This window comes from Pocillopora damicornis, chromosome 14 (genome assembly GCF_964200805.1).
Source record: "Pocillopora damicornis chromosome 14, jaPocDami1.2, whole genome shotgun sequence".
In the NCBI taxonomy this organism is placed as follows: domain Eukaryota; kingdom Metazoa; phylum Cnidaria; class Anthozoa; order Scleractinia; family Pocilloporidae; genus Pocillopora; species Pocillopora damicornis.
The window spans coordinates 2714041-2737341 of NC_142683.1; the positions used below are offsets into that span (position 1 = coordinate 2714041).

Genomic DNA, 23301 nt, shown 5'->3' on the forward strand with positions numbered 1-23301 from the left:
TTGAACTATCTGATAACAACTTGGCAAGTGAATTAGTGGAAAATAGGAGTTTTTTGAGCCAATCACAATCGAAGAAATTCCAATTTTTATGATTTTGTGTGATACTGTTAGCTATGATTTACAAAGAAGTCTTAACTTTTAATAGATCTCATGCGTGAATACCGAGTATTACTTTCATATGACTCTGATTTGAAGGTCTGTGGATAAAATCGTTATGGTGACTATTCAAATGACAGTTTTGGAGCAGTACTGTCATGTAGTATTGTGGTATGCTTTACAAGGAGATTCTCACTAACAAGTCTATGACATGTGTAGTTGAGAGTGACTTTTCATAATATAACTTTGGAGCAGCACATACATATGGTGCTGTTTTTCAAGCTACCTCTGCGAGTGATTCTACTAGCGATACACCCCTTGTACGCATGTGTTTAGCCTTTCAAACTGTACAGCTTAGTATCGAGCAAAACCGTCGTGTGCGTTCTTCTTTCAAAATCTTTAACAAGGAACCTTTTGTTCAAGTTCGAACTTATGCACTTTGAGGACTGCGAGGATTAAAACGATGTTCGAAATGTCAGCGGTTGCCAAAGAAGAAAGAAATAGACCACCCGCGCTGCAACGCGTTTTCGCGGGTCGCTAATAAGTGCTGATTGTTCGATATCACCTCAGATATCAACCCTTCAGTAATTTAATGAAACGAGCATCTCTTGTCAAATGACTGGTAATGATTTGTTTGACACGTATCTGAGAGATAACCATTGTTGAGTCGATTGCTATTCAAACTCTTTCAATGGAAATTAAATTCCCTGTGAAGTTGTTTACTTAAACTCGCTTTTAAATACAGAGAACATTATGGCAGCTTTTGTAAGGGATCTTTAGTGATCATGTTGCACGTGTTATCAAATTTGCACTCAATCAGCGTTGCTCCGGTTTGTAACATTTTCTCTTTATTTAGGCGAGAGCTGAAGAGCAATCCCGTTCGAGTAGGTCATCAAATCTTTGATTGGATTTGCTCTTGAAATAAGCCTTTGTTATTAGGAGTTATTCATTATTGATGAGATAAAATCTTGTGGTGGAAATGCTTGCCCTTGTTGACAGCTTAATGGAAATGTTCAGAATCAATCAAGCGCTTTGCAAACAAACTTCGACTCTGGTCTCACGGACTGAATTTGACAGAACAAAGGCAAACCTTTGTGGCATGCAGTCTATGTACCTTGCAAGACGTCAAGGTTGAAGAAAAATTCTTAAATAAATTTTCCAAATAAAGTTGAAAGGATTTGTAACGTTTTGTGGTTCCGATGTTAACACTTTTCAAGTGTTTCATGCAGATAAAGTTCGCACGATGTGTGCCAAATCTACGAACTGTATGTCTGTTTATAATGGGTTTGTGTAAATGCAAGCAAAGCTTAAAAGGAAAATTGAGCCTTTGGTGAAAGAAAGCCGACCTAATCAAACACAGATGGGAGGATAAAATTCTGTCTTGTCGCAAAAACTCTAACTAACGCAAGAAAAAAGCTATGTAAAGAATATTACTTGCTGCTTGCCTTGTTCAAGAAACTCCCGAAGTGAGAATTTGCCTTCAGGGCTTTGTTTCGTGGCTATCAGATCGAATTAAAATCAGCTTATATAATCCGTGTACTCATCTGCTGCTAATAAAAGCTGACAGGAGTATGTATTATGTGTAAATATACTTGAACTATGTAAAAAGCGCTGATCTCAATTCAATTTACGGAGAACTATGCCACATGATAAACACAGGCGTAATCCAAACGACCACAGTGAAAAGGGAAGCCATGGCAAACTCGAGGCGCGCGGACATTATGTTGGGCAAAAATTTCAAACCGGAAGGACAACCCGGCCCTTGCAAGCCTTACCTTGCATTTTCAATCGATAATATTTTGAGAAGAAAAGAAGAAACTTCGCGAAACATAACATGTGTTGTCAACGGGAACAAAGCATACACAGCGAGATCTGAATTTGAAGACCTGCAAGAGAGCTCTAAAAGAGGAACGGAAGATTCAACTAAAATTACCCATTTACCTTGGTTGGCATATACACGTTACTCGCCGCCTAAACTTCCAAGTGAGTGTTATTTGCGCATCTATTTTTTTCTTGAAAAAACGTATCGATACCAGCGCTGTTTTATGCTTTGGGAAATAGCGGAGACGAAGGAGGGTTACTAAGTGATTCACTTCGTTTGGCCGTGTGGCCGACTATTGGAAAGCGATGGAAATATTCATTTATCTCCAGATAGCTAACTTATTTTGAAGTCCGATATAGATAATTAATTGTAATAAGGCATGCTTTGATAACAAAAAGAAGTGAGTTGTGCGCACTGACTTTTGTTATTGTACATGTCTAAGGAGAAACCTGTGAAACTTTTCCATTCGAAACTAGACAGCTTAAAAGCTTAAAAAAAAAAGGCAAATGAACTTCTTGGGTAACAACCAGCAAAGTTCAAAGGAAGGAACCTTTACCTAGTTCATAATAATTTTTGAACTGATATTACCGGCGTTCTCTTGTGGGTTTGTAATCTGATGTTTGTAACGGATAAACAAAAATTATACCAAGCAGTTGGGATAAAGTTTGGTTTGAATCAGTTTGCGACTGACTACTTAAACATTGTACTCTAGCAAACTAGTAATACCTATCTGTGATGAGTTTAGAATAAATATTACAGCATGCTGAAGTAAAGTCCTTGTTGTGCAGGGTCAAGGAGAAGACTTAACAACAGCAAACGTCGTTCAAGTGGTTGTCCACGGGTGCCATTCTCCACTTCACAGCTGATAACCTTAGAGCAGAAATATACAGAAAATCACTATCTCTCTGGATCACAAGTCACCGATCTGGCGCACAGCTTAGACTTACCACAGCATCGAATCAAGATTTGGTTTCAAAACCGACGGGCGCGAGAGAAACGAAACCAAGAGGAAAGTTCGATCAACAGGATGGAGGAGCAACCAACAAATTTCTCGCAACAGGTTGTGTTAAATACACAGTTAACAGCTTGTTATGTGCCTTCTCCGCTGACCTCAAACTTTTCCATGGACTGTTTTGGTTTAGGCGGCCACTCGCCGTATAAAATGCACAGGCCCGCAGCAATGAGTACCTTTCCTTTCAGCTGAAGGAACTTGAGCCTAAGCTTTGGACGATCGTTTATGAAGCAAGAGTGTAAACCAAAGGCATACTCTTCCAGCTTTCGGCTAGTTAAACAAAATTTCATCTAATGCTGCAAGCCGAAAAAACGTATCGTTTTTTATCGATTTCATGTAAGTACGGTGTATTTTGAGATGGTACAGCTTCATTGATGCTACGTCAAATTACGATTTTATTTGCGGTGAGCTGATCTGCGTACCTTGATTCGTTCTCATTCTTAGTTATTATGCAATTATATGAATTAGGTAGTTCTCTTTTCATTTTGTGTAAAACTCTTGTCACATCATGTTCACTCAAGGAAAGAGTAACACAAACACACGGAGAGAAATTGGTCCATTCGATTTAACTCGTCAGTTGGATGCAATAAAACAGGACCAAGTCAACACTCCTGAGATATCTGCTCACTGAAGCGCGTTTCATGCGTGTGGTCCAAGTCAAAATTAGCTTTGCAAGTCCTTTTGTTATTGCAGTTGTATTTTCTCCGAGGAGGTGGCAAATTTCTCCCAAAGAAAAATTGTTTTTTCTATATGTCCACCGGCAACCGCGTCAAAACAATGATGTTAACCATGACATGCAAAAAGCCTCCCTTTGTGTGAGTAAACCCTATGTAAACTTCCAATCTACAGAGTGAAAGGTGCCTGATTAATGTCCGCTCGACGACCACCTTATGTTTTCAGATTTTTTACATGCCATATGTTTCGTACTAGTATATCTTGAGTGAAGGGTGGTCTACATACCAAATCCTTGTTCATTTTGTTGATGCGGGGGGTGATTTTCGTGGTTTAAAACTGTTCGCTACTGAAAACTTTTTAATTATGGAAAGATTGACAGTGAACTTGCGCGAAACTAGAAGAGGTTTTGTAGGGAAATATTGAAAAATAACCATTGTATATAAATTTCAATTGAACCTCAACTTGTCTTCAACGTTGAAGCCAAATTGAATTGACTGTGTTTTTTTGGGAAGAAGCTTGACTGATTTCTATTCGTAAAAACTTCAAGTTTTTTCCTCTTGTTAAATGAAAAATCCACAGACACTTGTCCATGTTCATAACTCGAGGAAGACGAGTGTTTGATTCCTCTAAAGAAAAAGCAGGTAATCACGCAATTCAGAACAAAATAACGCGCCCACACAGAAGATGCAGCAGTTGAAATTCTCTTTTGTTATGTTAATACTGTCAAGATGGGAAACTGTAGTCAGCTCGAGAGAAAACAATACAAAATAGCATAAGTACTTTTTCATTGAAGCTTTGTCTTTTCGTGTGCCATACGAAACTTAAGAGCGAACCTTAAAGCTTCTCCACGCATTAACAGGTAGTCACATGGAAGGTAAGACTGTCTGCAATCGAATGCTTGTTAAAATCATTTGCTACCGTAAAATATAACGAAGATTTTCATTTTGGCAGTCAGCTGCTGCTAATGATTTATTTGTTATCACAGCCTGGGTATACTTTTCATTAATTACGATAATTACATCTCTAATGGATAAGATAAGAATGTTTGTTCAAGTGCTGTGCGGTTCACCTTTGAACATGTCCATACTTTTCTAACAGCTCTTCAATTGAGTTCTGCTGAGTGCTTCTTATGAAAAATTGTACCATGATCGTTTTTTTTTAAACGCTAAGTTCGGGATTCCGGAAACATTCACGCATTTCAATTTAGTCTCGGCACTCTTTAGGTTCACCGATTTTTTCCATGCAAAAGGAAACCGATGCGCTGGAAACCCGCTACAAAATTTAAACGTTCGCTTCATATCGTTTCCTACCCCGTTACCTTCATTTCTGTTCTGTTTATTTGTCTTTCTTTACTATTGTTCCACGATTATTCTTAGTCTTTTTCTGTCCTTTTTTTTCCTTTTGAAATAAGGGGTTTCAGTAATTTTTCCTCAGAAAGTAACCAGGATTTCCAACATTAAGAAAGATGACACATGCAAAAGGTTCCTACCAACCGAAAAATTTAATGTCAATTTTTCAACATGCTCGTCTGCTATCAAGATCCGTTTTCAAGTTATTTATCCTTACTAGCTGTTTATCTTTTTTCTTTTTTAATATACCCCTACATTAGTATTTTATACCCATAACTTGAAATATCGAAGGCCAATTCCTTCGTGAAAATTGCATCTTAAAAAATACTTTTATCATCTGTCATATTTTATCTAATCACACGAAGCTTTGATATTACTGATCCTCGCGGTATGAAGGAGACTTGTCGCATGTAAACTTAATACTAAATGACTCGTAACTTTGCCTTAATGGTTGAGGCCCGGGGTTTCAACCCTCCATCAAATAACAACTATAGCATCTTTTTCATTCATTTTTTGCCCTTGCTACTCAGCTTCATAACTAATTTAAATTATCCACCAAAGTTCAGTAGAGCCACGTTACTACGAATTGAGAGTCAGCAATTTTAAATAATGTGCTTATCTCTAAAGCACACATAAATAACATGATAATGGATATCGGAAAACATTTCATGATGGGCTTATCTGCTCTGATGTCGATCAATCTACGAACAAAACGCTTCAACCCAAGTTGCTCACGACTGCCTCAGGCTACTCAGTGTATTTCCCTGAGTATCATTGCAAAGTTTCAATTGTTAGACAAGTAACCGCGCGCTTTTCGCTAACGAGGAGGCAATTAACGTCCATTTTTGTCAGAATCGCTTTGTAGATAACTCTTCTCTTGGGCTCGTTGAACTGTGTTTGAACGATCTCTATTAAACGCTAATCAATAAAAAGATGCCGCAAAATAATTAAGTTTCGGGATTTTGTCTTCTGGCTTTGAGTTACAGGGAGCCTGAGATAACTGCATTCGCCACTTAGAATTATGAGACAGAGAAAGGGGAGGAGGGGGTGGGGGGGGGGGGGTTGGAATTGAGGAAGTCGGATGGAACTTATAAAACATCTTGTGTAGGATAGTATGTTCTGAGTTCCAAAATGGGCTCCTGGTATTTGCCAGATTTTAAATATAACTTCATCTTTTGGAGAACGGCATCTAGTTTGAATACTTTCAGTTAAAAGCGCATCCTTAAAACATATTGTAATGACATGATACCTAACTATGCCTGCAGATTACTTATTGGTCATAAACGGGTGAAGGACCAGGGCATGTAAGTCCCCTAACCCCCCCCCCCCAAAAAAAAAAGACTTCACAAAAGTACTCCCCTCGGATACACCTTTTGCGCAGGGAATGACCTTCGAACCCACCATGATAGCATGTGTTATGCCCCCTGGAATTGAGGCTTGGCTTGAAATTTCATTTAACTTATTTGAAAAGTAATTTTGTTTCTATTTTTTGAAATGACCGCGTGGTATCATTCAAGTTCAAAGTCCGCCCATGTTGTTTAAACCGGCAGTCTGAATGACGTTCTATGGATTACCGCAGATTATTTTTTTCGGCCGCACGACGCTAATTTTTTTCCATTTTCAGTTTCCATTTTCGTGTTCCAATCGTATTTTGTATGAAGGAATTTGATTCAAAGGACACATGTACTTCTGCTTTCTCCAAAAACCGGAAATACCTGTTTATTCATTGAAGTGCTCTACACAAAAGCAACACTTCAGGTAGATTGACACAATTCCCTCCGCATCACTCTTAATTGTTTTTATTATAGCTTAGCTTAATCAAGATGCTGCCAATTTCCCTAAAAAAAAAAAAACATTAATCCCTCTTTGAACAAAGAAGGAACTATGCCATTGAAAAGATTTGCTCAAAGGACAACTTTCTGTTTCGTTGACGAAAACATAACACAATTTATATGATAAACGCTTACTCGTGAGATTTGGGCCGAGATTTGAAAACAATTTTTCGATTGCAAGATACTGACTGATTGACGAACGTCGCTGCAGGCTTTCGATTATTCAGCTAACAAATCATCTAAGGCTTTCAGAGTTTATTTCGAGATCTTGGAATAACTAATAATTGAATTAATATGTACAGCTCTGTAGAATGCAAATACTGTCAATAGTTTTCCGTGCAGTTTCGTCTTTCGAAGTGAAATACTGTCCGTGCATTTTGGAGGAAGCAATATACATATTCTGAAACCTCCGGTCTGACACCCGAAAAGTTTAAATTGATCGCACAGTCTGGATTTGGATAAACTTGCGTCTTTTTCTTTAGCTTTTGAGCATCTGCTTCGTTCTTTGTTTTTTGCTTATTAGACTTATTAAAATGATTATTGATCCCCCTTAAATTGAGCGGTTTTATGTTACCAAGGACTTGCTACAGAAACTAGAGATGCCGTGTCACTCAAACACATGGTTTTCTTATACCTTACGTTTATTGCGTTTTTTTATATACGAAACAGCTTTTGAAAATTTCGTGCATAGGATTACTGTAGGAACTGAAACCGTTGTTAGGAAACTACGAGAAAATGTTTACAAAAACAAGGTGGCTTGTTGAAGTGTTTATCAATTCACGACAAAAAATTATTAGCACTTCCATAAGGCATACAACTTACTGCAAAACTTCCGTTTTTGTTGATTTGAGCTGGGCAGTTTACTGTTCACAATTTGCAGATTTGTTTGCCTTAGTCTCTATCGAATGAATTTATTATCTTTTTACCGCTAAAATCGAATTTCCCTGCTCATTAATCAGCTTTCACATCTTATTTCCCAACTCCGTATACAGTAATTAATTACGTTCGAGTTTTTGTTACCAATTAAATTTAAGAATTGTGTTTTAATCGATTTTGTTGGTCATTTGGGGCATTGCTAAGTCATTGCTGCAATTTACTTTTGAAAAGGTATTCAAAGATGTTATTTTCTGGTACAGTCTCACCTGGAACATTTCTACGTCTGATTTGCAACAGAAATACTCAAACATGTTACCAACACATCGCTAAAAATCCTTCAACAAAGACCCTTTTCTTTTCCAACTAAGAAGACAAATCTTATATGAGTTGTGCTTATATCCAAGGGCTGATAATTAAGGCTTGACAAGCTCAAGTGTCCAACATTGTCTTCTTCTCTCGGTTAATAAATTATATCATTCGAGACGGACGCGCAATGAACAAACAAAGTTTATACAAAATCACGCCATATCCGCAAGCTTGAACGGGGATACAATTTTATTTTAGCCTTGGAAATGACTTGATTAATACACTCGTTTGCTCTGCGGATACGTCTGAGGCTGTTTTCGATGTCTTCTTGATAATACGATAAAGGGTTTTATCACCGTAATCCCGGATTAAAACGATATATTCAAGAGCAGTTGACAAGTAAACTATTCACAAAGACCAGGGATTTGTCAAGAGCGCGTACAAACCTGACAAGACACGTCATTGTTGAGATCAACGTCTTTATAATAGAATCTGAATTGAAACTTCTAGTGGAGAATGTGCCGGTAAACAGCTTAGAACTCTGTGCAGCTTTGTCTCTGAGTTGAGCAATCCGCCAGCACTCCTCTTGGGAAAGATAAGCTTCTTCAGTACACCCTGCGACGAACAAGTTATGGAGGATAGAATTAGCGATTCTGCTGATGATAATTCTTTGCAACCGCCACCGGCGGCAAAACCATACCTGTCTTTCTCGATAGAGAACATATTAAGTGAGGGAAGATTTGGATCGAGAGCCAAGCGAAGCAATGAGCACGCCCCGAAGTGTGCGGATGGCTCAAGGAAACCGTCTATGTCGACCTTGCTTTCACGCCTGCCTTGGCTTGCCTACACAAGGTACTGTCCTCCGAAAATTCCAAGTAAGTAAAGGTTTGATTTTCGCACATGAAAGCATAAGTTTACCTGTGAAGCTGGTATACTGCTCAAATGAAGCTCTTCATAGTGTTCTCTGCATAGCTTAGATGGTAAAACAAACCACCGCAAAATCGGAACTTCGCGAGGTTTGATTCGTCACAGAGTATTTAGATTTGAGTCTCTGTCCCACGTTAGTGATACATGTTCATCTGCGGTTTTCTTTGTGAATTGTCTTGGTTTCTTTTTGTTTCGTTTTTTTTTTCGTCAATGCCATTTTTCATCTGAATGTTGTACATCCATGATTAGGTTGAGCAAAGACTTGAGGTTTTGTTGTTGCAGCTTTTCAGTAACACCTTGCTGTGAGGACGAAACCAAAGGATTCAAACTCATCATGAATCGCCCTAGTGACTTACTCTTCAGAATATTGACTTGACATTTATCCCCTATCAATACACGTGGATACAATGACAGATTTTGTTTAGTTGCCATAATCTTTCTTCAGCCTTGCTAAATCAAATCGTGCGCGGAGGACTTCATATTTTTCATTGAAGGCTAAAATAAGGCGAAGTCAATGAAAAAGACTTTCTTCGTGAGATAATCTAAGAATCTACGACTTAACTTTATTTTCTATATTCACTTTCACCAGAGCACTCTTTTTAAAATGCGATTTTGTTCAATAAGCCACTTACTTGTGCTAAAAATTGCAAACTACTTTGACTAATTTCTGCATCAATAGTCATGAAATTCATTGACTAAGCAAACGTTTTTAGTTGCATTATGATCTGTAGTATTTCTTTTGGCTTTTGGAAGAGAGAGATTGAAAAGAGTTTGCTGAATAAGTAAAATACTGTTTCTCCATCCTGAGATGGAAAAAAATTATTCCATTTACTTGTTTCAAACCAAAATCTGAAGAAGAAAGAAGAACACCTTAGAACTATCAACATTGTCCATCGACGCCAAATCATATATTCTAAGAGTAAGAGCCAATTATTCTGTTGTATTAGGTGCCGTAATAATACATTTATTCGAGTTAATCTTGTAAGCAATATCTCAACACTGTGGTATGAAGCTTGTAGTCTGAAAGAAATGTAATATAGCTTGAAAGCAGCATAGCCTCTTCTCCTTTGCATTCAAATGAACAAAATTAATAAACTTACATTTAACACGGGGCATCAAGGAAACATTTTACTTTTTGTTAATGAAGAAAAAAACCGAAAAGCGCAGTTTCTAAATACTCTCTTAAAGGGCTTCATTAAGTATTGCTTTGCGGCCTCAAATTATAATTTTCTTCTGAGAAAATTTCATTTACAGACTTTGATGGAAAACAAGAGTGGTATTAGTCTTAAAGCGATTGAAAATTGTTTGATTCAATTCGAAGTGGTTCTTTGTTTCAAAAAATTATTGACTTAATTAAGTTTTTCTGTGCTCTTTAAGAGCAAGTTAACGATTTCCTATCTCCAAACAATAGGATTTTCAAAGACGTTAAGTCCTTAATCTCTATTATTAAGTTTTACTATCAACGAGTTGTTTGAAATTAACAGTTTTTATTTAAACTAATTTCTTTGAGTACGTTTAGCATATTTCTTCCACAGTTTGCTATCAACCGCTCGACAGGCGCGCGAGGGGTGCGGTTCTTGGGTCAATCAGAGAAGCAATACAGATGTTATTTTATCCACATCCCACATTTGAATCCTTTCTACTCTTTCCAATCTTCTAAAGCCGGCGCCAGTCTAGATTAAGCACGCTTCACACTTTGATCCGTTTACAACAACCCATTCCAACCCGATATCTGATCTGTGTTCTCGTTTCTTTGAATTAAAGTTCAAAACGGTAAGATACTTTTGTTTTTGTAGCATTCTTGCCAGAACACGTGTCGCCTTCAGGTGGTTCATCAAGCGATTATTTAATAACTGGCCGACGTAAAAAAAGGGTAGAGATTTCTATTCATTTGATTATTGTTTCAAGAGTAATTTGAAGATTTAAATGTGGCTTTCTCTTGAATTGACTTCAGTGGCATTGAGTGACTTACCAGTAGGGAGTTTTATCGACAACTAAGATACAATTTCATCAGTTGTCAGAAATAAACCTAGAATGTGGTCTAGCTTAGTAGGGAGTGCTTTAAATTCACTTGTTAGAGCTTATCCGATTACATATATGTAATCGGAAAGTCTTTGGTTCGGGTACCCATACGTGACATGCACGCTTATTTCAAATCTTTAACCACGTCTTTTTCTAAAATTGGGACTGTAGTTTTCAATGAACTGATTGCTTCCTCCAAGTTAGTCTGTCCTCTGGAACATCATCTCGTGGGCTGAAGAAATACATGAGATCGTCCTAAGAGATAAACCTATTTTACTGCATTCCTCATCACAAAGCTATACGCCCATCGATTGGTGTAGCAACCACCCATAAAAACTAGAAGGTTTAATCGAGTTTCCTATCCTAAAGGGGAATCATATTTCTCCTAGTCTCGAGCCAGTGACAAATAATCAATATGTTACTTCGGTTGGGACTGTGTCTGCCATCCATTGAGTTCAATTGGTATAGCACCCACTCCGGAAATCAGGTTTAGTCGAGTTTTGCATTCCTAAGGGGAATTATATTTCTTCTTGTCTCAAGTTAGTGACACGTGCTTAAAATCTTTCTTTAGTTGACGCTGTAGTTTTCGATCAAAGAGTTCAGTTAGCATAACACCCATTAACAAAATAGGAAAATAAGGAAAGGTTGTGCATTTTCAAAGAGAATCATATCTTTCCTGTCCCAAGCTGGTAACAAATGTCTAAAAACGTGAAAAGAGAGTATAGTTGCAAAGATACTATCAACTTAGAAGCATGTATTTTTTGTCTCGTCTCGAGTGTGGGACAAAGCAAAGGTTCCCAGTACCCATGAGGGATTGAACCTCAAACTTTTGGATTCCGTGCTCCGATGCTCTACCACTGAGCCATAGAGAGTACTTTGCGCCAAGCCATCTCCTGGCTCATATGTAGATGTTAGATTCAATAAATATGTAGTCTTTGTTCAGCATCATATCTCCAAAAACGCCTTCTATTTTAGAAAAAGGATGTTGTTCACATTTTTATATCATTAATGCTACGTTAAAAGATGATAGCTGTTGCAAGGCCACAGCTACATCGAAGAGAACCTTATCATTTCGTTCATATAGTTTTATTCCCGATAAAAAATGAAAACACCCAAAACGCCGGAAAGCCTTGATCACGTGCTCCTCCAAACATGCATGTGGTTAACAACGTTTATGTCAGCTTTTTATGACCACGACAAGGATACAATCGAGAATGAATCATTTAACGTATTAGAGAGCTTCTTGAGCATCTAAGTGTGTTAGAATGTTGAAGGCTGTTAGATGAGAAACAATGATCTTGTTATTTCGTACTCTTTACAAACTGGATATGGAGATTTGGGTATAATTTTAAAAATATATGGTAAAGTTCTCCACTGCACAATGGGTGTTGTTTCTGGCCAGTTCTGATTTGCACTTTGATTCTTAAACGATTGAGCCACAGAGAGTTCGTATGCGCAAGTGTCTGGTATATGGTTAGGATCATGTAGCAATGTTGATAGGGTTCCATGTGGAATATAGTAATTTTTTTTAGTTTAAACGTCGAATACAGAAAGCCTACAATGTTGTGAGACCTGAACTCGAAAGGTCACTAAAAAGTGGACTTGACAAAACTTTGCATGCAGAACATCATCATCAGTTTATGCTCCTCATCAAGTCAGAATCTGACTCAGCAATTAAAATCTTATGATTATCTTTCATTTTTCCAGGATCGAAAACTCGGAAAGGCTCTCGCCGACACAAACTGGACAGGAATCCCAGGATTCCCTTCTCTTCATCCCAGCTGGCGGCACTGGAGGCCAAATTCCTTCAGACCCAGTACCTTTCAGGGTCCGAAGTGAGGGATTTATCGTCCTCTTTGAGAGTCACGGAGCACAGAGTCAAGATTTGGTTTCAGAATCGAAGAGCTCGCGAAAAAAAGACACAAGCAGAGGGTTCAGTAAACTCCGATTCACCTCACATACAAAACGCATAATATTTTAGACTTCTAAGCTACTGTGCACAAATGAGAGGAAGTTTTTATTTCTATCAAGAAAAACTTATAAAATGGCACCAACTTTTAGTGGTGTTGATTCCTCTTCGATTCTGTAAACAAGAACAATATTCAATTGAATGTCAAAAGCAATCTTGGATTGCTTTGGTTTCACTTGACTTTGTTCTGTGATTGGTCCAGAAAACTTCTGCCATCCGGCTCTCAACCAATTAGATGCAAAACTAAAACCACTTTAAGTTTCATTGGCTAATAATAATGTTAACCTTTGTTCTGAATGGTCGCTGTGATTACTTGAAAAGTTCTCAATTATGTAATGGGAACATTGTTGTTATTGATTTTGTTGGTCACAGATAGTGAATAAAGAAAATGAATCATCATTTTTGACCTGTGAATACGATGAGACGTAGCAAGTTCTTTTTCACAGTCTAAGAAAAATTACGATACAGGCTCGATTACTTTCAAACCCGTACCCCCAAGATGATAGTCGGGCGCTTCTACCCTCTAAGCCATGGAGCCACATATTGACATCTAGACAAATTTTAGTTTTTCTTTTTTTTTTTGTTCCCGCCAGGCGATCTTATTACCAACAGCAAATATGAAATAAATCATATTTCGACCAGTGGATAAAACAACAAGTGACAAATTGTAGTTCGCCTTTCGGACAGGGCTTCTTTAGTTATTGTATCCTCAGGCAAGAGCATTATTACCACACGCGTCAAATTTCAGTTGAGTGTCGAAAGAAATTCGGGATTGCTTTGATTTTGCATTAATAACGCGCTGATATTGGTTCAGATAACTCGTGCCACTTTCTCAAACAGATTCTATACTCAAACCGATCGCAACTTAGTAACTCGCATTTTCCCATGCTTGAAGCAGTTTGATTCTCTTCACTTTGAGTTCTAATTGACTCGTTACGGCCTTTTTCCTTTGTTATGATCGGCTGCTGTGATTACCTTGGGTTTGGTTTTGCGACACTCATTGTGCTCGTTAAGAGCTTTAACTTTCACAAATGTTGTTAAGCGATAAATTCGGAGTAATATGACAATTTGCACAAATATACTCGTAGAAATATCAATTAAACAATCGTAGTATTGCATCTCCTTCGTGAGCTTAAAACCAAGGCACATGTCTGACTATGGCTTTGGCAGAGGAAAGAACAAATAATGTCTCACATTTTGACAAATCTAACCAAAACCTTTTTAAGTTTATTGTTAATTTTAAGTTTCTTTTTTATGTTGCTTTACTCAGACTACTACAACGTGTCAATATACCTTTCAGTTAGCATTCTCTCTTTCTATCCGATATATTAGCTTCAATGTCTTAATGTTTTCCAACACAAGCGATCATACACAAACTTCTTCGTTCCCAACCGTAACTCCAACCTTCTCTAACTACTTTTTGAGACCCACGGATTAAAGAAAAGAGAAACTAAAGATTTGAGGGGCTTTGGAAGAAATGACCGGGGGTCGGAGCGACCTCAAGATTTACCGTCGGTGGTGCCTGAAGAGACTTCGTGATAGAACATGTGGAATGAAAAGTTGGCGACAATCATTATTATTCAAGAGTGTTTAAATAGATAGCGATATATTATTTCGAGACTGCACATACGCTAGCGATAATTGTTTGCCCGCGCAGTTTGTGCTTGACGTGAATATTTTGAGAAAACAGATTTAGCTGTAAAGGAATTCGAACGTCTGGGATGCACGTGCAAAGAATACAGGTCCGTAGGTCAACCAGCCACGTTAATCCGGGCTGCTATTGATCAGTGTAGCTCCTGTGTATCAGTGTAAACCTTATGTAAAGATTGACTGAGTAAAACTATTCCACTGACGCAAACCCGAGCCCTTAAAGTAAACATTCAGTGTGAAGGTTGCAATCACCTGTTATGAAATATAGGCATACCTTCTTGAACTTGTCTCTTTTTCAAGTGATTGAGTGGGATTACAAGAGCGCCAGATGTCTGGGTTTTTCAAGCGGGCTGGATAAGTTGATCTGTGTTTGTGTGAAAGAGAGTTATTTATAAAGGTGTACTATGGTGTACCTATAATAAGCGAAAGTACAAAGTCTTGACAAGGGTTAAAAATCTGTCCACATTGTGGTTAATATATGCATTGTGGTTTGCGTCGGTCACAGAAGGTTATTTTTTGATTGTCGTTTGCAAAAAATGTTCCTCACAAAAACTTCATTTGCACAACAATGAATCTCGAAACTTTTTGAGATGGATAAACCGTAGATCATCACAATCAAACTTCATACACACACAACCTACTTATTCCAATAAAATGAGCAATCAAACATTTCCGGTGCTTCAGTTCTCTTGGGTAGACTTGTATTAGCTTATAACATTGTCAGTGATCTCCTAATGTATTCTAAAAATTTCACCAAAACCAAATTTGTTTGCTGTGCGTTATCAGATTGTAATAACCGCGCGTGCAATAATTTAATCTTCTCAGGAGGAGTTTAACAGACAGGTTGTCAGTCTCTCCATATTTCACCCTATGAATGAAAACGACGGCGGTATTCAAACTACATAAGGGATTTTATCCCGAAATGCAAACGAAACTAGGTTAAGTCACAACCGCATAAGATCACACTAAGCTTTTCATTAAGTTGGCATTTCTATTTGAGAATAAAGTGATTAAAATTTGCGGACTGAATTAACCAGTGGAGCCAAAAGCAGCTGCTGGCTGTTTATAGCATTTTTTCCGTTGAAGCAGTGAATAGGGTTTGCATGAGTTCAGTTACACGAGAGAGTGAAAGGAAATAATGGACGTAACGTCCGCTAAACGTGCCTTGGTGTCGCCAGTTCACTCATGACGTGGACTGACCAGCAATGGTTCAGTCGTTCATTTTAATGAAAAAGAGATGTTAACAATGACTGTTATTAGAAAAATAATAAAAGAGGGTAAAAAACAGAACCCTCTCCCCTTTCCCTCTTAGAACGATTCAAACGATTTCGCGGTCCAATGTTCTTTCAACTGAATCACAAAGAAATCGATGATGAGCGAGCTCGAGGCTTGAGTTTGTTCACACGTGGCAAGTGTCTTATATACTACTAGGATCAGAAGCGTCTTGAAGTATTCTGTGTTAAAATACGATAACGAGAGATTGTGAATTTTGAACTTTGTCGTGGAAGAAATAAACACATCATTCGTTTGGTCACGAGCAGGAGACAAAGGAACTCGTGTGTCCCCAATAAAGAAACAAACTCAGCTAGGTCCTAGTTTTCTTTCAAGTGCTCTATCAACTAAGCTCAAGAGAACTCAATGAAAAACCAAAGCCACTTTTTAAAAGGATTAGTATATTTCTCCGACTCACGCAACTGAATACTGGCTGTTTTTAATTCTGTTCGCTTCTTGAGAAAAAGAGCCTTGTTCTTACAATGGGTATTTATTCCTGAAGGCGCCGTTTAAAAGGAGAGTCAAAAGAAAGGTTTGAAGACAATTTTTAATCAAAGTATACTATCTTCTTTATTAAATGTCAACGAATCAAATTTATCTTTCTAAAGTTTTTCACACTCAACAGTTGTTTGTTGTAGGGACATCTCACATGCTATGTACATTGAACAAAACAACTGAGTCTTTTGTACAAATCGCAGTTAATGTACTTTAGGTTAAGGAACCGAGGCACGTTTGATGTACCAGGCCATGCGAGATTCCTCTTTAATGGACAACCGGTATGAGCTAACTGAGACATAAACATTGGAGAGAAAGCGGACTCTCTCCTCCCAATAGGAGCAGGGTAAAATTGTGATAAACAGCTTCTATTCTGACCGATTTTTTCATGAGGTGAAAGGGTGGTCTCGGCACATATCTCGTTTGCAGTAAGTTGTTGGTTCTTATAATTTCCCAGCTTCTTAGCCTTCTTTTTTTCCCGTGCACGACGGTTCTGAAACCAAATCTTGATGCGGTTTCCTGGAAGTTTTAACTCGCTAGAAAGTTGTAAAACTTTGGCTGCAGTAATATAATGAGTGTCCTCGTAGTTTTTCTCCAACTCCAGTAGCTGTTCTGACGAGAATGGTACTCTTGGACCCCCATTTACTTTCCGCTTGTTAACTGTTTTACGATTTCTTGACCCTATGAAAGAAAAAGTCTCATTAGGTCTTATTTCTTCATTTGGTCTCTCGTTTTCAAATCAAGAGATATACAGCAGCTGTCTGAGTTGTCCCACGAGGTGTAAAAACAGGAGTCGTCTGATAGAGTTTTGGCAAAATTTAACACCCCTTTCAATTCCCGAAACTTACAAAAGTGGCCGATATTTATCTGCAATATCAAAGCAGTTGGATGGAGATCTCTTCAGCTTTATTTAGTCCTGTATTTTTTGTTGTTGCTATTATTTCAAAATTTAAGTAATTTTTCCTTGAATTTACTTATTTGAAGCTCATAATTGAAAATTACAAACCTTCAACTTTATCACAGCCATTGACATGTTCACCTCTGAGAATCCAAACGAAAACACAGATTTCATATCACTTACTTGGGATTTTGGGCGGACAATAACGAGTATAAGCCAGCCATGGAAGATCGCTGTTCAAAGATCTCTCAGGCGAAGAGGTTTCTTGTTGAAGAGTTATTGTATCATTATTATCATTATTATCATCAGGTCTGGATAAATAAGAGCTTTCCGAAGAGTTTTCTTCCTTAAGAATGTTTTCAATGGAGAAGCTCAGATTTGCTTTCGCTGGGACAATGGACATGGTGAAATTTTACACGATATTTTGTGAGAAAGGCTAGAGATGAAAAATGTTGTTTACCACGCACGGCATTATTGGAATAAACGACCTTTTGTTGAGCAGTTTCAAAAGCCCGAAGAATGTAATTTACTTAATGTATATTTACACTTTGTACAACTTTTTGACAAGCTTTCATTACCAGCAGATCAGCATGTGGACTTAGACGTAATGTACGTATAATCCGTTTCCCTGCTCTTCGGTCACGTAACTTTGATTGGTTTTAATCTCAGCTGTAGTTTTAGTAATCTGCGGTGTGTTCCACCGCTGATGGGGGAGCACTTTTCATAAAACAAGATTACTCCTAGTTAATGTTATGGCTTTAAAACAGTGTCGTGTTTACCATGTCGGCCCGTACAAAGTTACGGTGTTGCTTTCAAGACCAATGTATGAAGACATATCCATTAGAGCGATTCTAACAACGAGCCGCGGAGTAAACAAGATTGATGGACACTGAGAAAGATCTTGGCATACGTAAAAGTTGCCGACGTAAAATGATACACGCGATTCAGCTTTTCCATTGGGGTCATTGTTCCTCGATATTGCCGTTAATCCTTCAATAAAGGAATAAATGTGACAAGCGTGGGTCGTGCGAATGAATTTTTGTCACTCTTTTTGCTGAAATTATCTCTAAGAGGGTCGTTTAACACCTTTCAAGGTCTTCTCCAGTCATTAAATTTAGCCATGTTCGTTTTTTCATCGCACTAAGATGACTGTGTTGGTCTGGTCTTCAACTCTTCCTCATGTTGCCAAGGTAGACGGCCCCATCTAACTCTGAGGCTCGACCAATATTTGCTGGCAATTACATTACATACTTGCAGCAAGATCATCTAGTGTCTTGCTCTCCAAGACGTACACTGATGTTAAAATAATGACTAGTTGGCCATGGCCCATTAAGCTCTGCACTCCTGACTGAATTCAGGATTTTGACTTCGCAGAACGTGTCCCATTCGTTAAGCTTTGTTTTCGTTTCTCGTTGAAGCACTGTAATAACTGTTCTCTCTAAAAGATATCTTGATAACACAGTTACAAAAGACAATCAGATTAGGAAATTGAGTTCCCTTATTTCAATGGGAATCGATCTAAAATTACTGACCATGTCTGATACTCCGAGAACAATGATATCTCATGTCCCGCCCCCCTGTTTTCTTGTAGACCTAATTCAGTAGAGACGAGTAGACTTTGCTTGAGATGTCCAAGCCCGAGGGAAACACGATTGGTTTCTTACTGCATCCTCCTAGGATCTCTGATCCCCTACGATTCGACACTCTTTTCAATAATTATCCCTTAGGATCTGATGATAACCTCCACAATAATCCCCCTGGGATTTTAGTATTCTCTTCATCTATGATCCCCTACGATTTTGATACTCTTTTTAACAACAATCCCTCTGGGACTTTGATGTAGCCTTCCACAATGATTCCCCAAGAATTTTCAGTTGATCCTTTATTCTCTACTTGTCACAAAGTAACTTTCTTGTTTTGGGGTGTATGGAATCAGTTGGCATCCACATGATACACAGTACAAGAACTAAGAGGTCGTAAAATTGAAATCATCGTATGGTATGGACAAGAGTCCAGTCTTTCATCCCCCCATCTACCCTCACTTTGAATATTTGCCCGATTTCTGGCTTATTAATGACAATGCCCTTCTCTGACCATCATTATTACCACTGTCACCTTCAAACATTACCAAGTCATTACTATTCACCTCCTCACTCATTGTTCCCTGAAACTAAAAAATAATGACTCCGCTTCTTAATTCTCCGATAAAAAGAAAGAAAAAAAGAGAAAACCATGTAGCCTCAATGAAAATAGGTCCGCTTTTCGTACGTGTGTCTAGTGCAAAACGAAATGAATGTATTGTAAGATGATTACGAGCTTACGGCTGTGCTGCACCTAGAGTCTATTTGGAAGGTATGCATGCATGCTGAATAGATATAGATGGGTGGATAGGTGTACCAAGGTAGTTTTTCAAGGAAGTTTTTTTCGACAGTCTAGTTAATAATTAGACCATGAATCCCGAGTTTTCTGAGCAAATTAATGCAAGGGATAGTCTCAACAAATCAGAAGCAAAACTAAAACAAATTATGGCAACCGAAGCACATAATTTTACAAATATCTAAGCAATAGCAATACATTTTAAAATGAAATCAGCTTTTGGAAATTTTGGTACGAAAGAAACGGACAGACTTCAATAAGGGGATTTCCGTAAAATATCTATTTCGTAAAACATAGATAAATACAATTTGGGTACAATTCGCAACGACATTCCGATCACTGATATTTTTATAGGTAATCACATGATTTCGAGTGCAATTTGGAATAAATAAACACGAGTAACTACGATAACTAAAAAGCAGTGCTTTTAACAGTATTTTCGTTGTTTAAGCTGTTTTTCAGCTGCGGTGGCAAAAGAAAGCCTACTTAAAACGCCGGCCATTGTTTCGCTCGCAAATTTTCAAATTTTCAAATTTTCAAATTTTGTTGCGACATCCAAGGCTCGCATTTGATTGGCTATCCGTGAGTTTCTTTGATTATTGACCAATCAGAATGTCTGATTTGTTTCTTTCTTTGCACTGAATTAACCCTCTTCTGCACTGAATTACCTGAAAACTGCATTTATCTTAATCAATCAGAACTGAGTAATTTTTCCATGTACATTATTAGGGGTGTTACAATATTAGGCTTACAAAAATGAAATGGAGACTAAACAAACACAAAGAATCTAACAATTGAAACGAGAGGAAAATTCAGATGATGCAGTGTTTTTTGTAACTGATTTGCAAAATTTACCAAATCATTCACTGGCCACGCAGTACTGATTGTGTGTCGATTAAAAGAAAATTGTAAATGAATAAAGTACAAAAGGTCCATCAGAAAGGTGAAATGTGAGCGCGTATGACCTGAATTCTATTCTGAATCAATAACTTAATTATTTAACATTGCTTTACTCTCCAAAATAACCTGACTTCGCCACCAAAGGCCCTCCTTCACAACGGTCTACAAAACGCGTAATTTTCTACGACGATAAGCTTTCTTGTAGCGGTTGCTTTTTCGAATATAACTGGTCCTGAATGTCCCTCTGATTGCTCAAGGAATTTCGCCCACCAAATAAGGATTTCGGACTTAACACGACAGATCTTACAACAAAATATCTACAAGGTTACGCCACGTCACTGGTTACGCATTCTTTTCATATTTGTGTTACGTGATTATCACTTACTTCATGTAGCCTGTTGCGAACAGTAAACCTCAAACCTTAATAGCAATGTGTCATTTCTTGTCCTATATGAAGCACTTGCGCACTCTGTTACCGCCCTTGCAAGGTGTCTAGTTGCTATGTACTGGAAACAAAAACCCTTTAACTTTTGCCTTTCAGTAACTTTCCCCCACTTTCCTCGTGCGACTGGTCTCTAAATTACTGTAAATGAACTCTTGAAAAACGGTGGAAATTGTGATGAAGTGAACGGTAAGTAAAAGTTAAACAGCCTTACTTGTTTTTTTAATGCATAAATGACCATTACTGACAGCACTATGGAGAATCAAAAATCTCACATCCTAAACATACAACATTATTACGGGATCATAACATTCCACAAGCTATATAAGAACTATCTTAGTGGTATTACCAGGAGCCCGTTAGTGACGTGCTCCTGGTATTACATAATAAATGCGTGGCATGATGAAATGTTCTGGAAAGTTCTATGGCATGCAAGTCAGCATGACTCAGCTGTCTGAAGATTTCTGGAAGCTTATATTTACAAAAGTTACTAATAACACCTCTTTTGAATCTTTATAACGTTGTGGTATATCTTCAAATGACTGAACTCATAATTACAGTTGATTATGTATTACGTGATCACCCACGGGGATTGGCAGGAGTACCGCTTAATTCAGGTTGACCGCTAAATACAGGTTCCACAGATTAGGGGCATTGTAAAAAACGATATACAACGCCATTTTATGCCATAATTAACCGTCCACTTAAAGTACAATACTATTACTCACTTCAATTTTACTTTGAAGGATATTCTTAGTTTTATTTAGGTGGTTCGGCTTTAAATTTACGCTTAATACAAGTGGAGGACGATACAGGTAGGCCTTTGGGACTTGGTAAAGGGTGACTATGAACGATAATTAAGAAGAAACGAGTTCGGGACTTTAGCAACCGACTGCTTAGAACAGGGAGACCACTTAGTACAGTGCCGCTTTATAAAGGTTCGACTGTATTCACAAAACTTAATGTTGAAGGAGGGTCTCACTGGGGTGATAGCTTTAACGGCTTACGCTAAAATTTTCGGTATTTTGCGGCTACAGTGATCCCAAAATGACACCAAATGACACATTGTAGAGAAGAAAACATTTGACGGTTAACTTTTCTTACAGCTAACGGTTAAAACATGTCAATTTTTACGCCTAACGGCTGATAAACGGTAAACCCTATTGAGACCCTCTGAAAGCTGCTTCATGTTTAAGGAATAAGTTGCAACTTAACCCATGTAGTCTGTCTTTATATAACTGAACTTTCCAGGATTGACAAAGCTTAATGTTAAAACTGTTTCTTGTTTTAGTGAAAAGTTAAAAGTTACTCGTGTTCCGTGTTTTGTTGACGATGTACTGTGCTCTGTTCTTCACAACGTTTCCAACTCGAAAAGAAGATGACTGCGTTAACTGGTATCCAATTTTAGACAAATTATCTTGAAGAATTGCACATAAGACGTCCGTGTTTCTGCTGACGTACCCTCGCAACTGCCACAGTCCCTCTCCGTTGATTTGGAGGTAGAACATCGGGTTGTAAACGGAGTAGACATGTGGAAGAATGCAGGGTTGATCGGGGTTTCTATAAGCTCTGAAAAGAGCTCCCGATCAACTCGCTGCAATTCTTGAACGGAACACATTTTGATTTACTTAGCAGCGAGGAGACTGTTGGTGAAGTTCTTTCGAATGCTTTGTAAATGAAGATGGTTAAGTTAACTGGTCTCAACGGAATAGATACAGTTGCGAAATTTATGCAAGCAGTGACGTCGCTTATTATTTTCAATTAAATAATTAATCAATTAAAAAAAAAGTCGCTGGACCACAAAATGTAAGCCTTCGTTTATCGCAGTCTCTAATATGCTAGGTGAACGGGCGATAAATTTTATTTTCCGTTAACTTTCTTTAGTCGTTTAGCCGTGTTTTTTGCGTGCGTGCGTGCGTGCGTACGTATTTTTTACGTTGTCCTTTTGCTCTTAACTTGATGTAAAAGTTCTTATCATGTTTTAAATTTCAAAAATTTACCGCCATTTTATAGCCATTACTGATTTCGTGCTTAAATAAGTAAATAAATGAGGCGAAACATTGCCAGTGTTCATAAAGGAGGAGCTTAGAGTTATTAATATGCACGCGCGAGGCTCAAAATGAATCAGTTCAACTCCCAAAGGCCCTTGGGACAGCGAGGATCCAAAAGAGAAAATGTATGTTCCAGAAATGCTGGATTTGATACTATTTTCAGACATCGGATTCCCTTCATATGTTGCACGAGCCCTTTTTACTTTTTAAGAAAACGTGTCCATATGCAACCCAACGCGCTGATATCTTCATTTAGGCGAAATTCGGTCTCAAAGTTATCATACAGCTATTTCCCATGCTGAACTTTACCCAAAGTAGGTCAAGTTGAGCA

At 38.0% G+C, this 23301-nt stretch overlaps 3 protein-coding genes across 4 annotated transcripts; 2 read left to right on the top strand and 1 right to left on the bottom strand.

Moving 5' to 3' along the window:
* Positions 1–1668: 1668 nt before the first annotated feature.
* Positions 1669–4185, top strand: LOC113667268 (homeobox protein MSH-A). The gene is made up of 2 exons (XM_027183083.2): positions 1669–2079; positions 2707–4185. Exons 1-2 carry the CDS (start codon positions 1743–1745, stop codon positions 3120–3122), a joined length of 753 nt encoding a protein of 250 aa, XP_027038884.2. The 5' UTR covers positions 1669–1742; the 3' UTR covers positions 3123–4185.
* A 4291-nt stretch (positions 4186–8476) lies between these two features.
* LOC113667277 (homeobox protein MSX-1) lies at positions 8477–13286 on the top strand. Of its 2 annotated transcripts, none has more exons than XM_027183094.2 (2): positions 8477–8843; positions 12625–13286. In XM_027183094.2, the coding sequence occupies exons 1-2, from the start codon at positions 8600–8602 to the stop codon at positions 12888–12890; spliced, it is 510 nt and encodes a 169-aa protein (XP_027038895.2). In that variant the 5' UTR covers positions 8477–8599; the 3' UTR covers positions 12891–13286. The 2 variants fall into 2 exon arrangements, with proteins under 2 accessions (XP_027038895.2, XP_089049091.1); XM_089192965.1 differs by having other exon boundaries at positions 8477–8820.
* A 3066-nt stretch (positions 13287–16352) lies between these two features.
* On the bottom strand, positions 16353–17750 carry LOC113667257 (uncharacterized). The gene is made up of 2 exons (XM_027183071.2): positions 17385–17750; positions 16353–16984 (listed from the first exon to the last, which is right to left on the bottom strand). The coding sequence occupies exons 1-2, from the start codon at positions 17602–17604 to the stop codon at positions 16461–16463; spliced, it is 744 nt and encodes a 247-aa protein (XP_027038872.2). The 5' UTR covers positions 17605–17750; the 3' UTR covers positions 16353–16460.
* Between the last annotated feature and the right edge of the window lie 5551 nt (positions 17751–23301).

What these genes read in the sequence shown, in the direction of transcription:
- LOC113667268 (XM_027183083.2), top strand. Translation starts at nt 1,743, where the DNA reads ATGATAAACACAGGCGTAATCCAAACGACCACAGTGAAAAGGGAAGCC. An exon ending in CTCGCCGCCTAAACTTCCAA is followed by an intron (nt 2,080 to 2,706) that starts GTGAGTGTTATT and finishes CTTGTTGTGCAG; the next exon opens with GGTCAAGGAGAAGACTTAAC.
- LOC113667277 (XM_027183094.2), top strand. Translation starts at nt 8,600, where the DNA reads ATGGAGGATAGAATTAGCGATTCTGCTGATGATAATTCTTTGCAACCG. An exon ending in CTGTCCTCCGAAAATTCCAA is followed by an intron (nt 8,844 to 12,624) that starts GTAAGTAAAGGT and finishes TCATTTTTCCAG; the next exon opens with GATCGAAAACTCGGAAAGGC.
- LOC113667257 (XM_027183071.2), bottom strand. Translation starts at nt 17,604, where the DNA reads ATGTCCATTGTCCCAGCGAAAGCAAATCTGAGCTTCTCCATTGAAAAC. An exon ending in TTGTCCGCCCAAAATCCCAA is followed by an intron (nt 16,985 to 17,384) that starts GTAAGTGATATG and finishes TTTCTTTCATAG; the next exon opens with GGTCAAGAAATCGTAAAACA.